This window comes from Nerophis ophidion, linkage group LG22, assembly GCF_033978795.1.
Source record: "Nerophis ophidion isolate RoL-2023_Sa linkage group LG22, RoL_Noph_v1.0, whole genome shotgun sequence".
NCBI lineage: Eukaryota > Metazoa > Chordata > Actinopteri > Syngnathiformes > Syngnathidae > Nerophis > Nerophis ophidion.
Genome location: NC_084632.1, coordinates 2,606,933 through 2,625,696, shown reverse-complemented (window position 1 = coordinate 2,625,696; position 18,764 = coordinate 2,606,933). Strand labels below are relative to the sequence as shown.

At 39.3% G+C, this 18,764-nt stretch overlaps 2 protein-coding genes across 6 annotated transcripts in view; both read right to left on the bottom strand.

Moving 5' to 3' along the window:
• The window catches only part of spata6 (spermatogenesis associated 6), a 35,598-nt gene extending 30,166 nt beyond the window's left edge, over positions 1-5,432 (bottom strand). The window contains exon 1 of one of the 3 annotated variants that reach the window (XM_061882978.1): positions 4,696-5,432. In XM_061882978.1, the coding sequence (XP_061738962.1) occupies positions 4,696-4,773 (78 nt within the window). In that variant the 5' untranslated portion in view covers positions 4,774-5,432. Of the gene's footprint in view, positions 1-4,186; positions 4,650-4,695 lie in introns of those variants that run through there. The other 2 variants (XM_061882979.1, XM_061882980.1) reach the window with 2 other exon arrangements.
• A 126-nt stretch (positions 5,433-5,558) lies between these two features.
• Positions 5,559-18,764, bottom strand: part of agbl4 (AGBL carboxypeptidase 4) — an 861,886-nt gene continuing 848,680 nt past the window's right edge. For 2 of the 3 annotated variants that reach the window (XM_061882976.1, XM_061882977.1), the window contains exons 12-13: positions 7,438-7,531; positions 5,559-7,342 (exon numbers count right to left, since the gene is read on the bottom strand). In XM_061882976.1, coding sequence (XP_061738960.1) covers positions 7,267-7,342; positions 7,438-7,531 — 170 coding nt within the window. In that variant the 3' untranslated portion in view covers positions 5,559-7,266. The remainder of the gene's footprint in view (positions 7,343-7,437; positions 7,532-18,764) is intronic. The other variant, XM_061882975.1, reaches the window with a different exon arrangement.

Here is an 18,764-nt window from a genome sequence, read left to right as displayed (position 1 = left end):
GGTCTTGGAAGATTCGGCTGTGTACGTTGGAATGACACGGGAGGGGTTATCCATTGTCCTCAAAGACCTGACAAAGCTGAATTCAGGACGAGCCCACGCCCGAGGCATCATCTTCTTTTGTCTTCAATGTGACCGAAAACAATGACTGTTTACATACTCCCCATTCCTGTTTTGACATGTGTTGTTGTGTAAACATTGAATATCTAAATAAAAGAGGAGACGTAAACCCTTTTCGTCAGAGCTTGGTGCAGGAACTGTGAAAGGTGTACAGAGGCCATGTCTCTCCTCAGATCTGAGTCCAAATTTAAGTCTGTCTCTGTTTGATTCTTTGCCTTTTTGTCTTGTTTAATGGATGTCAACAGTGTTTGAACCTGACAGTGGCTTTTTCTCTTTTTTTTGATATATTCCTGGAGCAGTTTCATGTCTTCGTTTGAGCAATATTTTCTGCATCTACTCTGTTTTATCCATTAACAATTTGATTTCCTATTATGCAGCTCATTTTTATTTGAGACTTAAAATGTATTTGACAGCCTTGCACTTTCTGTTTTGGAAATGACATGAATGTTTGTGCCATTGCTTAATAAATTGACTGAGTTTTGATTTCCTTCTCTGCATGAAAGTTTAAAAGTAGCATATATTAATGCAGTATGGAACCATCATACTGCTGTGATTATATGCATCAAGTGTTCATTCAAGGCCAAGACAAAATATCAAGATATATATCGTGTATCGCGATATGGCCTTAAAATATCGAGATATTAAAAAAACTCCATATCGCCCAGCCCTAATGCATACAAGTTACCGTATTTCCTTGAATTGCCGCCAGGTATAAAGTATGCGCCTGCCTAGAATTACTGCTGGGTCAAACTCGTTTCGCAAAATAATCAGCGCATGCTTAGCATTACCGCCGGCTCAGGATTAACGCCGGGTCAAACCCGTTTCGCAAAATATTATTTTTATTAGTGCGTGTCTAGAATTTCCGCCGGGTCAAACTCGTCACCCTGTCATCATTTTCAAAATGGTGGAGGTTGATTTCAACAATTTGAAATCGCATGAAGGGAAGAAGATTAAGAGCTATTCAGTAGGATTGAAGGTCCAAGCTATTGAATATGCTAAAAAGAACAGTAAACAGCTATGTTTTATTGATATACCGTAGCTGCGTGTGTCAAATATGAGTCATTAAATTACTCCCGCCTCCTGGTGGTAGAGGGCGCTAGTGATCCTTCTTGCGACTACTCGGCTGCAGAAGAAGTGACAACAAGCAGCAAGAGTGAGCAGCGATCGTTTATTTTTTCCTCTCGCTTGCACTTTTAACATGGAGGATTACATATCTAAAATAAAACAGTTTTCCAAACTGGACTTTCAATCGAATCAGGAGGTAACAGAGGAAGAAAACTGAAGAAACATAAGGAAGACTTCTATAAATAGGTTATCGATGCTTTTGATCAGAAGGAGCTGCGCATGGACTTCATTTAAAAGTAAATGTAAAACCATAATAACATTTTTTTTTTATTATTAAATGTGCTTTTCATGATGGTATCTGTACAGCCCTTACCTCTGGGCTGATACTGAGGGCGACTGTGTTGACCAGTTTGACGCATGTAAATGAAAGAATGTCCAGTACTGTAGTTTGTTGTTGGATATGACAATCCTTTTATTTTATGCAATCAAATTAAATCAAATGTATGCTAAATAACAAAAGGTATGCTGACCTTGAATGGCACATTATTACTGCATTGTCACAACAACTCACGTCACGGCACGGTGGAAAACTGTTTGTCTTCCAATCGCCCTGCTTGTGTTCACACCTGGACCCAATTTAAGGAGGTTACCATGGTAACCACACCATAGCAACAGTTCCACCCGTCAACACTTCCTGGTTCTCAACAGGAAGTGGGCGGAGCAATCCGCCGAAAAGGAAACTGAACATGAACTGAGGCCAGCAATTAGAGAAAATAAAATAAAAACAATATAAACAAATAAGGACATTTGGCTCCAACAGTATCCTTACATCACACTCAAATTTTTAAGCGCAGGCCTAAATTTACCGCATGCCTTTGGTAAGCGCCGGAGTGAGAAGATGTTTTAAAATAATTAGCGCATGCTTGCCTTTACCGCATGCCTTTGGTAAGCCGGGAGTGAAAAGAGGTTTTAAATTAATTAGCGACCCGGCGGCGGAAATTCAAGGAAATATTGTAACGTTTATGACAACCTTTTTCCAAAACACAACATATGTGAGATATAACAGGACAATGCATATGTTTATCATTTGTTTTCAAAACGCTTACAAAAAAGTGGGACCCCAAAAATGTATTGAGGGAACCATTTTTATGACTTGATGGGGTCCATGGGACCCCATTTTGAAAATCCCTAGCGCCAACACTGCTGTCAACAGAGGAGATTTTTTTATTTATTTAAATAAATATATTATTCATAAAGCAAGTTCAAGTATCGTTGGCAAATTTTCACCAAGTCCCGGCCTTGGCACGCATATATGTGTCCTCTTTTTGGGATTTCACAATATGGTCAGTCTAGCCATAGAGGACTTTGGAAAAGTACAAACCCCGTTTCCATATGAGTTGGGAAATTGTGTGAGATGTAAATATAAACAGAATACAATGATTTGCAAATCCTTTTCAACACATATTCAGTTGAATATGCTACAAAGACAAGATATTTGATGTTCAAACTCATAAACTTAATTTTTTTTTTGCAAATAATAATTAACTTTGAATTTCTTGGCTGCAACACGTGCCAAAGTAGTTGGGAAAGGGCATGTTCACCACTGCGTTACATCACCTTTTCTTTTAACAACACTCAATAAACGTTTGGGAACTGAGGAAACTAATTGTTGAAGCTTTGAAAGTGGAATTTTTTCCCATTCTTGTTTTATGTAGAGCTTCAGTCCTTCAACAGTCCGGGGTCTCCGCTGTCCTATTTTACGCTTCATAATGCGCCACACATTTTCCATGGGAGACAGGTCTGGACTGCAGGCGGGCCAGGAAAGTACCCGCACTCTTTTACTACGAAACCACGCTGTTGAAACAAATGGGTTGGCAATGTTTTGCTGAAATAAGCAGGGGCGTCCATAACGTTGCTTGGATGACAACATATGTTGCTCCAAAACCTGTATGGACCATTCAGCATTAATGGTGCCTTCACAGATGTGTAAGTTACCCATGCCTTGGGCACTAATACACCCCCATACCATCACACATGCTGGCTTTTACACTTTGCGCCTATGACAATCCGGGTGGTTATTTCCCTCTTTGTTCCAGAGGACACCACGTCCACAGCTTTCAAGTATAATTTGAAATGTGGACTCGTCGGACCACAGAACACTTTACCACTTTGCATCAGTCCATCTTAGATGAGTTTGGGCCCAGCCAAGCCGGCGACGTTTCTGGGTGTTCTTGATAAATGGGTTTTGGTTTGCATAGTAGAGTTTTAACTTGCACTTACAGATGTAGCGACCAACTGTAGTTACTGACAGTGGTTTTATGAAGTGTTCCTGAGCCCATGTGGTGATATCGGTTTTTGATGCATCACCGCCTGAGGGATCAAAGGTCTGTAATATCATCGCTTATGTGCAGTGATTTCTCCAGATTCTCTGAACCTTTTGATGATTTTACGGACCGTAGATGGTAAAATCCCTAAATTCCTTGCAATAGCTCGTTGAGAAATGTTGTTTTAAAACTGTTCGACAATTTGCTTACAAAGTGGTGACCCTCACCCCATCCTTGTTTGTGAATTACTTAGCATTTCATGGAAGCTGTTTTTATAGCCAATCATGGCACCCACCTGTTCCCAATTAGTCTGCACACCTGCGGGATGTTCCAAATAACTGTTTGATGAGCATTTCTCAACTTTATCAGTATTTATTGCCACCTTTCCCAACTTCTTTTGTCACGTGTTGCTGGCATCAAATTCAAATTATTTGCAAGAAAAAAAAAGTTTATCAGTTTGAACATGAAATATGTTGTCTTTGTAGCATATTCAACTGAATATGGGTTGAAAAGGATTAGCAAATCATTGTATTCCGTTTATATTTACAATATATACACAATTGCCCAACTCATATGGAAACGGGGTTTGTATGTTTTCACTAAGACTGTTTAACCAAAAAAGTATACACTCCAATATCGACCTTTAAGAGCACAACAAGAGTATAAATGTAATAACTTACTTCTCTCGTGGACATCCAACTTGCTGCTTGGTGTCCATTTTGGGCAAACACAGATCTTCTAATTCATTGGAAAGTTTTTCATGTAAGTGTGTTTTAAGGACACACACACACATGCATTACCGCGTTCACCACTCACTGGGTTACATTTTGCTCATGCTTATTATCAACCGGCAGAGGTTTTTAGAAATAAACCCAGCAGGTTGTTGAAATGTTACAGATGCAAACAGTCAATTGAAGCCCTTCTTGGTGAACTAATGCGCATGCGCGTATTTCTTTCCAACAGGAAGTGAAATCCCTCTTTATTTTCGGTGTTTCTGAAAGGAAAATGACATTCTATTTTCTCAAAAACAGCTTCCCACTTCGACAAAGTTATACATATGATCCAGAAACGTAACCACACCCGCTACAAGCTTGACTAACATCGCTACATTTAGGTAGAAACTGGAATTGAGATTTGAGCTATTGTTAGCTTCCTGCCTGACGCGGCGACACAACAATGGCGGACTTACTGTGTGGATATCCAGCCGCACCGTGCATTTTAAAGTCTTTCGGTGCGGTTTGGGGAAGGAAGTCATCTTTGTAGCCATCGAAGACAACTTTGGGCGGCGGGAGGGGAGCTCGTTGTCATGGCTACCGAAACAACCCGGAGAGCGGAAGTAGCACGAGTCACGTGACCAGGCGACCAATACAAGGCCGTCTCGGGCGTGACGTCACGGCAAACGTTTCACACGTCAAGTCAATCATGACACAATCCCAAAATACAAGAATATAAATGCAAGATATGTGAATAGCATCCACAAAGTGGAAATAATGAGATAGTTATTGGAGTGATGCATGCCAAAATAATAAACACATGTGCCTTGCAAAATTAAAAAAAAAAAAAGCTTTGCCCAATATAACAAACAATGTGCATTATTTGCATTATTTTACAAAACCTACACATTTATGGAATTTTCCGTATGAATGCTGCACTTATTCAAATACTACAATAACACTACAAGCAGCGTTGGTCGGGTCCGCCTTTGGCTGCTCCGCTTTGGCTACTGCCTCCGCGACTGAAATGTAGGTCTAAGTGAGACCTACATTGAGGTTTTTGTTTCATGTCTATCCGACATTCCTACCAGAAGTTACAAGCAGTTTTATCTGTTTCCTCTTCCTAGGAGCAGTTTTTTCTGTGTTTTATTAAAAAATTGCAATAGAGCGCAATTTTGAGTTTTAAAGTTTGGTTTTTCATGACAAAAATAACGCATTTACTTATGGAAGGCATGCATTAAAAGGTTTAGTGGCCACATCTGTGGACAGCACCTTTTAGCTCTTATTTCCAAAATGGTGTACACTACTGAATTGGGGTCTTATGGCTGCTTATGTGGACACTTATATACTGCAGTCTGGTGGTGTCAGAAAAGTATAATATACAATGGAATTTGGAAAACAAAAAGTTTAAAAACAAGAATTAGTATGTCACTAGATATGAAGTACACATTTGTGTACTTATGGACTAAGTACATCATATAAAAAGATGATTCTTAGTTTTTATTCTATTTTGGGTCTAATGAGACCAAATAGCAAAGAGAAAAAAAACAAAAAAACATGTAAACAAACAGCTTGGGCCTTAATACAAATACACATGTGAATAGCATCCACAATGTAGAAATAACAAGATATTTTACAAAACCTACACAATTATGGACTTTTCCATATGAATTCTGCAATTATTTAAATGTCACAATAACACGGTGACAAAAATAACATTTACTTATGGAAGGCATGCATTAATAGGCCGTCTCCGACGTGACGTCACGGCAAATGTTTTATACTTCAAGTCAATCATGAAACAAACATAAAATGCATTAATACAAATACACCAAATGTGAATAGCATCCACAATGTAGAAATAATGAGATAATTATCAGAGTGATACATGCCAAAATAATAAACACATATGCCTTGCACAAATAAAAAAAAATTATAGCTTTGCCCAATATAACAAACAATGTGCATTATTTGCATTATTTTACAAAACCTACACATTTATGGAATTTTCCGTATGAATGCTGCACTTATTTAAATACCACAGTAACACTATGACAAAAATAACGCATTTACATATGGAAGGCATGCATTAAAAGGCTTAGTGGCCACATCCGTGGACAGCACCTTTTAGCTCTTATTTCCAAAAATGTGTACACTACTGAATTGGGGTCTTATGGCCGCTTATGTGGACACTTATACTGCAGTCTGGTGGTGTCAGAAGAGTATAATATATAATGGCATTTGGAAAAAAAAAAAGTTTAAAAATAAGAATTAGCATGTCACTAGATATGAAGTACACGTTTGTGTACTTATGGACTAAGTACATCATATAAAAAGATGATTCTTAGTTTTTATTCTATTTTGGGTCCAATAAGACCAAATAGCAAAGAGAAAAAAAACAAAAAAACATGTAAACAAACAGCTTGGGCCTTAATACAAATACACATGTGAATAGCATCCACAATGTAGAAATAATGAGATATTTTACAAAACCTACACAATTATGGACTTTTACATATGAATTCTGCAATTATTTAAATGTCACAATAACACGGTGACAAAAATAACACATTTACTTATGGAAGGCATGCATTAATAGGCCGTCTCCAACGTGACGTCACGGCAAACGTTTTATACTTCAAGTCAATCATGAAACAATCATAAAATGCATTAATACAAATACACCAAATGTGAATAGCATTCACAATGTAGAAATAATGAGATAATAATTATTGGAATGATACATGCCAAAATAATAAATACATGTGCTTTGCACAATTTAAATTAATAACTTTGCCCACTATAACAAACAATGTGCATTATTTACATTGTTTAAAAAAAAACCTCCACAATTATGGACTTTTTCATATGAATACTGCAATTATTTAAATACCACAATAATGATTTACTTATGGAAGGCATGCATTAACAAACAATAATGTAAACTAACGTTGGGGTAAATAATGACTTAATGGAAATTGTGCAATTGTTCTGCATAATCTGTGTTTCTGAAAGAAAAGATAACGCTCCTCGTGGTCTTCAGTCCATCAGTGCTTGACATTCTGGCTCCTCTCCGTCTCTTTGTCCGCCACATCTCCGCCTGCCTGAGACGGCGCCTCACAGCTGCAGACAGACACTTATTAACGACACAGTTGCATACAATCACACATAACCAAAATACATGCAACATGGCAGAAATATGTTCACAGGTACTTCACCTTCGGACATGACTCGGCGTGTTGTCTGTGAGGAGGTTGTTGAGCTTGTAGTAGTCCAGGAAGGTCCGGGCCACATTCATGCCCAGTTTCATGTCTGAGTACAATGGAGTTAATTTTTTTTGTCTTTGCATGAACTAATGGAAACAGTTCACTTATGAATGTTTTACTCTTCTTTTTAAAAAAAGGAATTCACGTAGACCGGCCAAAAACTGATGTTTACATGCAAGCCAGAGGAGTACCTGGCCATGACACCACAAGACCCATCATGCAAGATTTAGTCGTTATGAGTTAGCAGGAAAAATACTAAACACATTTAGTATTTAGTAAAGCAAAGAAAGGACACGTAAGCACCAACAAAACTACTCAACTCTATACAGTCCTTCAAGGATTTCACTGCCTTTTTTGAGGGGGTTGCGGCAGCATTTTCAAAAAGTTGCAACAACTGACTGGCAAAGACAGGCTTAAATAGTGGTCTCTTGATTAGAGCGGGTGCGTGTCCCAAACACCAGAGGCAGGTGAAACTAATAAGTCGCCATGGAAACTAAAACAAATAAGGGTGCAAAAAAACAGGAACTAAAGGACACGTAAGCACCAACAAAACTACTCAACTCTATACAGTCCTTCAAGGATTTCACTGGCTTCTTTGAGGGGGTTGCGGCAGCATTTTCAAAAAGTTACAACAACTGACTGGCAAAGACAGGCTTAAATAGTGGTCTCTTGATTAGAGCAGGTGCGTGTCCCAAACACCAGAGGCAGGTGAAACTAATAAGTCGCCATGGAAACTAAAACAAATAAGGGTGCAAAAAAACAGGAACTAAAGGACACGTAAGCACCAACAAAACTACTCAACTCTATACAGTCCTTCAAGGATTTCACTGCCTTTTTTGAGGGGGTTGCGGCAGCATTTTCAAAAAGTTGCAACAACTGACTGGCAAAGACAGGCTTAAATAGTGGTCTCTTGATTAGAGCGGGTGCGTGTCTAAAACACCAGAGGCAGGTGAAACTAATAAGTCGCAATGGAAACTAAAACAAATAAGGGTGCAAAAAAACAGGAACTAAAGGACACGTAAGCACCAACAAAACTACTCAACTCTATACAGTCCTTCAAGGATTTCACTGGCTTCTTTGAGGGGGTTGCGGCAGCATTTTCAAAAAGTTACAACAACTGACTGGCAAAGACAGGCTTAAATAGTGGTCTCTTGATTAGAGCAGGTGCGTGTCCCAAACACCAGAGGCAGGTGAAACTAATAAGTCGCCATGGAAACTAAAACAAATAAGGGTGCAAAAAAACAGGAACTAAAGGACACGTAAGCACCAACAAAACTACTCAACTCTATACAGTCCTTCAAGGATTTCACTGCCTTTTTTGAGGGGGTTGCGGCAGCATTTTCAAAAAGTTGCAACAACTGACTGGCAAAGACAGGCTTAAATAGTGGTCTCTTGATTAGAGCAGGTGCGTGTCCCAAACAACAGAGGCAGGTGAAACTAATAAGTCGCCATGGAAACTAAAACAAATAAGGGTGCAAAAAATCAGGAACTAAAGGACACGTAAGCACCAACAAAACTACTCAACTCTATACAGTCCTTCAAGGATTTCACTGGCTTTTTTGGGGCGGTTGCGGCAGCATTTTCAAAAAGTTGCAACAACTGACTGGCAAAGACAGGCTTAAATAATGGTCTCTTGATTAGAGCAGGTGTGTGTCCCAAACACCAGAGGCAGGTGAAACTAATAAGTCGCCATGGAAACTAAAAAAAATAAGGGTGCAAAAAAACAGGAATTAAAGGACACGTAAGCACCAACAAAACTACTCAACTCTATACAGTCCTTCAAGGATTTCACTGGCTTTTTTGGGGGGGCTGCGGCAGCATTTTCAAAAAGTTGCAACAACTGACTGGCAAAGACAGGCTTAAGTAGTGGTCTCTTGATTAGAGCAGGTGCGTGTCCCAAACACCAGAGGCAGGTGAAACTAATAAGTCGCCATGGAAACTAAAACAAATAAGGGTGCAAAAAAACAGGAACTAAAGGACACGTAAGCACCAACAAAACTATTATGAATTATATATTCTACATAGCGCTTTTCTCAAGTGACTCAAAGCGCTTTACATAGTGAAACCCAATATCTAAGTTACATTTAAACCAGTGTGGGTGGCACTGGGAGCAGGTGGGTAAAGTGTCTTGCCCAAGGACACAACGGCAGTGACTAGGATAGCTGAAGCAGGACTCAACTCTATACAGTCCTTCAAGGATTTCACTGGCTTTTTTGGGGGGGTTGCGGCAGCATTTTCAAAAAGTTGCAACAACTGACTGGCAAAGACAGGCTTAAATGGTGGTCTCTTGATTAGAGCAGGTGCGTGTCCCAAACACCAGAGGCAGGTGAAACTAATAAGTCGCCATGGAAAATAAAACAAATAAGGGTGCAAAAAAATAGGAACTAAAGGACACGTAAGCACCAACAAAACTACTCAACTCTATACAGTCCTTCAAGGATTTCACTGGCTTTTTTGGGGGGGCTGCGGCAGCATTTTCAAAAAGTTGCAACAACTGACTGGCAAAGACAGGCTTAAATGGTGGTCTCTTGATTAGAGCAGGTGCGTGTCCCAAACACCAGAGGCAGGTGAAACTAATAAGTCGCCATGGAAAATAAAACAAATAAGGGTGCAAAAAAATAGGAACTAAAGGACACGTAAGCACCAACAAAACTACTCAACTCTATACAGTCCTTCAAGGATTTCACTGGCTTTTTTGGGGGGGCTGCGGCAGCATTTTCAAAAAGTTGCAACAACTGACTGGCAAAGACAGGCTTAAATGGTGGTCTCTTGATTAGAGCAGGTGCGTGTCCCAAACACCAGAGGCAGGTGAAACTAATAAGTCGCCATGGAAACTAAAACAAATAAGGGTGCAAAAAAACAGGAACTAAAGGACACGTAAGCACCAACAAAACTACTCAACTCTATACAGTCCTTCAAGGATTTCACTGGCTTTTTTGGTGGGGTTGCGGCAGCATTTTCAAAAAGTTGCAACAACTGACTGGCAAAGACAGGCTTAAATGGTGGTCTCTTGATTAGAGCAGGTGCGTGTCCCAAACACCAGAGGCAGGTGAAACTAATAAGTCCCCATGGAAACTAAAACAAATAAGGGTGCAAAAAAACAGGAACTAAAGGACACGTAAGCACCAACAAAACTACTCAACTCTATACAGTCCTTTAAGGATTTCACTGGCTTTTTTGAGGGGGTTGCGGCAGCATTTTCAAAAAGTTGCAACAACTGACTGGCAAAGACAGGCTTAAATAGTGGTCTCTTGATTAGAGCAGGTGCGTGTCCCAAACACCAGAGGCAGGTGAAACTAATAAGTCGCCATGGAAACTAATACAAATAAGGGTGCAAAAAACAGGAACTAATGGAGTCTTAAAACTAACAGAGAATAACAAAAACATGATCCAGAAAAGTCCTTGGCAACTTTTAGAATGCTCAACTGCCCCACAAGGCAAAGAAAGGACGGGGTGAAACGACACAGACACATTAGCACCAATAAAAACTACTCAACTCTATACAGTCCCTCTCGGATTTCGCTGGCTTTTGAGGGGGGGGGGGGGATTGTGGCAGCCTAAAAAGCCCGATTTTGCGGCAGCATTTTCAAAAAGTTGCGGAAAAAGTTGCAATTATTTTAGGCCTATTTTTCCCCAAAAAATCTGTCCCTTCAGGCTATATGTAAATATGTATACATATATACACATATCTGCATATACACGTGTACAAAACCCAAATCCAGTGAAGTTAGCACGTTGTGTAGTTCGTAAATAAAAATAGAATACAATGATTTGGAAATTCAATTGAATGTATTGCAAAGACACCATATGCAATGTTCGAACTGAGAAACGTATATATTTTTTTTTCCTGCAAATAATCATGAACTTAAAATTGAATGGCAGCAACACATTGCAAAAAAATGTCATAACGAGGGATGCAATCGGATTATTCCGGACAAGGCTTGCAGGTAGGACCATATTTAATTATTCAACTAACTGTCAACGAAGTACGAAGCAGAAAACAACCCGAAGGCAAGCGTGCCTTTCGCACGTGGAAGCTAAGGCAAAAAACTTTTAAAAATGTAACATGAAACTTTCTACATAAAAACCTCACTAAACTGTGGCATGAAACAAATCGCAATAACTATGAAATCGGTCATGAAAACAAGCAACATGAACAACGGTATCGCATGAAACAAGCAATGACGCCAGGCCGACTGACTGGCAAGGACAGGCTTAAATAATGGTCTCTTGATTAGAGCAGGTACGTGCCCCGAACACCAGAGGCAGGTGAAACTAATAAGTCACCATGGAAACTAAAACAAAAAAGGGTGCACAAAAACAGGAACTAATGGAGTCTTAAAACTAACAGAAAATAACAAAAACATGACCACAGATCATGACAAAAAGTTGTCACAGGGGCATTTTTACCACTGTGTTACATGGCCTTTCCTTTTAACAACACTCAGTAAACGTTTGGGAACTGAGGAGACCAATTTTTGTAGCTTTTCAGGTGGAATTCTTTCCCATTCTTGTTTTATGTACAGCAGGGGTCGGCAACCTTTACCACTCAAAGAGCCATTTGGACCCGTTTCACAAAATAAAGAAAACAATTGGAGCCACAAAACTCTTGAAATTTAAAATGAAATAACACTGCATACAGAGTTTTTGTTTTTTTTGCTTTGTACTATGTATAAACCAGGGGTCTCAAACACGCGGCCCGCAATTAAATATGAAAATGTAATGTTAGTGCGGCCCGCGAGTTTTATATGAATGCCCTTTGATAACATCACGCTTGCCGACCCTCCCGATTTGTCCGGGAGGCTCACGAAGTAAAGAGTAACTATTCTCTCGGATGTCTGCTGAGCAGCTTCCAAACAACAATAATAAGGGCGTGCTATGATGAAAACAACAATAATAAGGGCGTGCCACAGATTTGAAAGCTTTTTTTTATCACAGCACCATCTGCTGGATCTCTTGGGGCATTACCCCGGTGCAAAGTGTCAATATCAATACGGTGTTTGCTTTGATACATGATAGGTGAAGATCCTAGCTCAGTGGTTCTCAACCTTTTTTCAGAGATGTACCCACTGTGAACATGTTTTTAATTCAAGTACCCCCTAATCAGAGCAAAGCATTTGTGGTTGAGAAAAAAAGATAAAGAAGTAAAATACAGCACTATGTCATCACTTTCTGATTTATTAAATTGTATATCAGTGCAAAATATTGCTCATTTGTAGTGGTCTTTCCTGAATTATTTGGAGAAAAAGATATAAAAATAACTAAAAACTTGGTTGAAATATAAACAAGTTATTCAAATATAAATAAAGATTTCTACACAGAAGTAATCATCAACTTAAAGTGTCCTCTTTGGGGATTGTAATAGAGATCCATCTGGATTCATCAACTTCATTCTAAACATTTCTTCATAAAAAATAAATTTTTAACATCTGTCAGGTTTAAAATCTGATGACATCTAATAATCAGACAAGAAGCAAAGAACCATGCAGAGACAGAGTTCAATTTAGCTCATGAGGAGAAAGCATGGCGCTGACCACTTAGCCACTTATGCTCTAAGGTTCAGCTCCCGCGTACCTCTTTTTAGTCAGAGTTCCGTAGAACTCTGAATGAAACAAAAATAACATCTGTGGCTGAGGCCACCCCCTCAGACAAGAAGTTTTGTCCTTGCATAGATTAGAACAAGTCTAACTTGAGCACAATAGCTAATAACTAAAGCATACCATGCTTACCATGAATTGATTAACGTGGACCCCGACTTAAACAAGTTGAAAAACTTATTGGGGTGTTACCATTTAGTGGTCAATTGTACGGAATATGTACTGAACTGTGCAATCTACTAATAAAAGTATCAATCAATCAATCAAGCAACAGACTTTAAGCATACTAAAGTTAGTGTGATAATTTATATACGTAATTATTCTAACACATCAATATTTATGGAACATGTCCACAAAAAATCTAGCTGTCAACACTAAATATTGCATTGTTACATTGCTTTTCACAGTTTAGGAACTTACATTCATATTTTGTTGAAATATTATTCAATAAATATATTTATAAAGGATTTTTGAATTGTTGCTATTTTTAGATTTGTATTAATTTTTTAATCTCACGTACCCCTTGGCATACCTTCAAGTACCTCCATTTGAGAACCAATGTCCTAGCTGACCATGACTTTGCAAATAAGGCGAATATAAGACTTTTTGTTTGCGTGGCGTCTTCAAACCAGAGGATTTCAGACCTTTAGCGTCACTAATACGTTGCGAGATACAATCAATAAGCAAGGGAGCGTTGTAAATCCTCGAGGAGCAATGCACCGCATCCAGAACGAAGACTAACTATATGACGGCGCTATGAATCAAACATAAGCAATTACTTAAATACGCCGAGACCTACTTTGAATTCACACATCATCATCCGGCCCGATTGTGCCTCGATACGCGAGAAAAAACCCCATCAATACCTGCTTTGCTTTTGTGAGAAAAAAAAACCCAGAAAGAAGGCTGAGGGCCAACGAGTGTTGTAGCTCAGTCTGGGATCATTAGGCTTCTAGGCCAAGTCAGGACGGCAATCAGCTGCGGATAATGAAGACGTAGCGAAGAAACACCAGCGCGTCTCCTATCAGACAACGCAGATAAATAAAGAACAATATCCGTAACAAAAGCATATTTCACTTGAGGAAAGTCTATCCAGTTTCTATTGGAGTTTCTATCCTTTACGTACAGGTATGGAGTTTGTCTTGGCAATGGCTGATGTGCGCCATGATGCATGGGTGAGGCCTCGTCATTCGTCACGTTCTCTGCCATTACCTTGCTGGTGACATCTGTCGGATCATCTATCCCTCCGCCGCTGCTTGATTGAAACAGCTGGCATACAAATATGGATTTTTCCTCTAAAAGATCGGCGAATGGTCATTAGGAATGACCTGCGTGCTGAAAACTGTTGTGTGAGTCCACGGCGCACCGAGACTTCACCAATAACTCAGAAACACGGACAGATTTGTGGCGCGATAATTGTTTGGGCTGTCAAAGTAAAGGCATGTGATTAATCATGTACAAAAATCACATTAATCACACTATTTATTTTGACTCGCATGATCCTTTACTTTCACCGCTGATATCTGAAATACATTTCATTCCAAAATAGACTTTGGATGAAATATTCAAGCACAACATCGAAAACATTTCCTGTACGGCATTCTGACGATAAAATGGTATTTCTGACCAAATATACGTGTCACGGTGCCACATGTCTAGCATTAAAAGATTACAGTTGGTACAAAATGCGGCTGCTAGACTTTTGACAAGAACAAGAAAGTTTGATCACATTACGCCTGTACTGTATATACCTTTATATACATATATACATACATATATACCTATACTGTATATACCTTTATATACATATATACATACATATATACCTATACTGCATATACCTTTATATACATATATACATACATATATACCTATACTGTATATACCTTTATATACATATATACATACATATATACCTATACTGTATATACCTTTATATACATACATATATACCTATACTGTATATACCTTTATATACATACATATATACCTATACTGTATATACCTTTATATACATACATATATACCTATACTGTATATACCTTTATATACATACATATATACCTGTACTGTATATACCTTTATATACATATATACATACATATATACCTGTACTGTATATACCTTTATATACATATATACATACATATATACCTATACTGTATATACCTTTATATACATATATACATACATATATACCTATACTGGCTCACCTGCACGGGCTTCCTGTGCACTTAAGATGTGACTTTAAGGTTTTACTACTTACGTATAAAATACTACACGGTCTAGCTCCATCCTATCTTGCCGATTGTATTGTACCATATGTCCCGGCAAGAAATCTGCCTTCAAAAGACTCCGGCTTATTAGTGATTCCTAGAGCCCAAAAAAAGTCTGCGGGCTATAGAGCGTTTTCCGTTCGGGCTCCAGTACTCTGGAATGCCCTCCCGGTAACAGTTCGAGATGCTACCTCAGTAGAAGCATTTAAGTCTCACCTTAAAACTCATCTGTATACTCTAGCCTTTAAATAGACCTCCTTTTTAGACCAGTTGATCTGCCGCTTCTTTTCTTTTTTCTCCTATGTCCCCCCCTCCCTTGTGGAGGGGGTCCGGTCCCATGACCATGGATGAAGTACTGGCTGTCCATAGTCGAGACCCAGGATGGACCGCTCGTCGGGACCCAGGATGGACCGCTCGCCTGTGTATCGATTGGGGACATCTCTACGCTGCTGCTCCACCTCCGCTTGGGATGGTTTCCTGTGGACGGGACTCTCGCTGCTGTCTTGGATCCGCTTTGAACTGAACTCTCGCGGCTGTGTTGGAGCCACTATGGATTGAACTTTCACAGTATCATGTTAGACCCGCTCGACATCCATTGCTTTCGGTCCCCTAGAGGGGGGGGTTGCCCACATCTGAGGTCCTCTCCAAGGTTTCTCATAGTCAGCATTGTCACTGGCGTCCCACTGGATGTGAATTCTCCCTGCCCACTGGGTGTGAGTTTTCCTTGCCCTTTTGTGGGTTCTTCCGAGGATGTTGTAGTCGTAATGATTTGTGCAGTCCTTTGAGACATTTGTGATTTGGGGCTATATAAATAAACATTGATTGATTGATTGATTGATTGACATGTCGGCGTGACCCCAGGATGCAGACATAAGAGGCAACGTGCAGGTTAAAAGGTGTTTTTTTCAGCAAAAGCATAGAGCACATAAATAGGCAAGAAATGCAAAAAGGTACAGGTGTGTTCTGATTGCCAACCAGGAGCTTCGGTTTAGTTAGCAAAACAATAGAGTACAAAAAAAGTCAAGCAAAAAGGCACGCACCCCATACTTGGAAACCCAGAGGAAGCCGGCCATCTTGGTTTCCGTCTGCCATTTTTAGGCCAGGAACAGGGGTCATACTTTAACTTTGACCAAGTGAGCCACAGTCTGGTCAAAGTATCTCGGAGAAGTTATTTTAAAGTATGACTCCTCTTCTTGCCCTAAAACTGGCCGATGGAAACCCAGGCGTCCGACTTCCTGTGGGTTTTCTAGTATGGGTTCTTGAGACTTTTACAAGCATCTTGTCATTCTAGAAGTCTCCAGCGATTTCCGTGATAGCACGTGAATCTGGTAGCAGCGGCAAAGTTTTTTCTAATTTTTAAAGGGGTCGCTACAGAGTCAATTTCTTGTTCGGGTGATCCAAAATACCAAATTTTTCCACCAGACCTGACCACTCAATTTCATTTGGGGTGTCAATGAAAAAAAAAAGATTTTCAGATTAATCGCGATTCTTATTTTTTAACGCCTATATACAGTATATATATATATATATATATATATATATATATATATATATATATATATATATATATATATATATATATATATATATATATGTATATATATATATATACATACACACACACATCTTGTTACCCCCAATAATTGAATCGATTCTGAATCGAATCATTACACACAAGAATCGAATAGATTTTTAATCAAATCATTAACCCCAAAGAACGGAATAGATTTTAAATAGAATCGTGACACCCAAGAACCGAATCAATTCTGAATTGAATCATTACCTCCCTCAACCCAATCGGTTTTGAATCGAATCGTTACAGACAAGAATGAAATCGATTTTAAATCGAATCGTTACCCACAAGAAACGAATCGATTCTGAATGGAATTGTTACCCACCAGAATCTAAACAATTTTGAATCGAATCATTAACCCCTAAAATCGAATAGATTTTGAATTGAATCGTTCCCCCATGAACCGAATTGACTTTGAATCAAATCATTACCCCCAAGAAGTGAATCGATTTTTGAATAGAATCGTTACCCCCAAGAATTAAATCAATCTTAATACACAAGGCCCCACATCACTGAACTTATATAACAACCCATACTGCCTTTTAGAGAACCATCATTTAATGCATGATTAGTCTCTGTTTGTGCATGATGAATCACTTTTTCTGATCAATGGCTTGTGCTAACGAGGCAACTTTGACAGACCTAAATTATCCACAATATTTTTCAATTTTTCACTTTACAATCTTGAAGTTCATTCTGATCTTAGAGAAGTCTTTAAACACACAAGCAGACACTCGCACACACACACACACACACACACACACACACACACGCACACACACACGCGTTTCAATTAGGAATGGGGACCAAGTTGTTGTTCAGGACTTGTGGGGACCACCCTTTCTACAGGTTGTGGAGGCATAAAAACTATTGGGTAAAATTTCCACCGGCCAGTTAGCTCATACACGTCTTTAAATCTCTGGATTGATGAAGTAATGTGGTGATCACTCTTACTGGGGACCCTGGGGAAAAATAGTTAATATGGTTCGAGGGGACCAAATTTAAATAATTTTGCATAATTCACACACATTTGTACGTGACTACTGAGGACCATTTAAAAAAAGTGATTAACTATACACGGAAGAAGTGTGAGCAGAGCAGCGAGTGCAGTACCAGCTACAGCCCCATGAAGGGCTGCTATACAAATGTCTCACACTCAAACTAACCAGTAAACACGTTTTAGGGGCCAAAGCTTAAAAATCACTTAGGCATCTCCAATATGAATCTGACAATCATTTAAAAAGGTTTCCCTTTAGGGGACCTGTTTTTTTGTCCCCATACCGTCAGAAGTCCCCTAAAGGTGACTGTGTGAACTAAGCGATGTCCCCATTAAGAAAGCATTGCCAGAACACACACACACACACACACACACACACACACACACACACACACACACACACGTTATCATTTGGAATGGGGACCAAATTGTTGTTCGTGACTTGTGGGGACCACCCTTTCTACAGGTTGTGAAGGCATAAAAAAATGGTGTAAAATGTCCACTGCCCAGTTAGCTCATACACGTCTTTAAATCTCTGGATTGATGAAGTATTGTGGTGATCACTCTTACTGGGGACCCTGGGGAAAAATAGTTAATATGGTTCAAGGGGACCAAATTTAAATAATTTTGCATAATTCACACACATGTGTACGTGACTACTGAGGACCATTTAAAAAAAGTGATTAACTATACACGGAAGAAGTGTGAGCAGAGCAGCGAGTGCAGTACCAGCTACAGCCCCATGAGGGGGCTGCTATACAAATGTCTCACACTCAAACTAACCAGTAAACACGTTTTAGGGGCCAAAGCTTCAAAATCACTTAGGCATCTCCAAT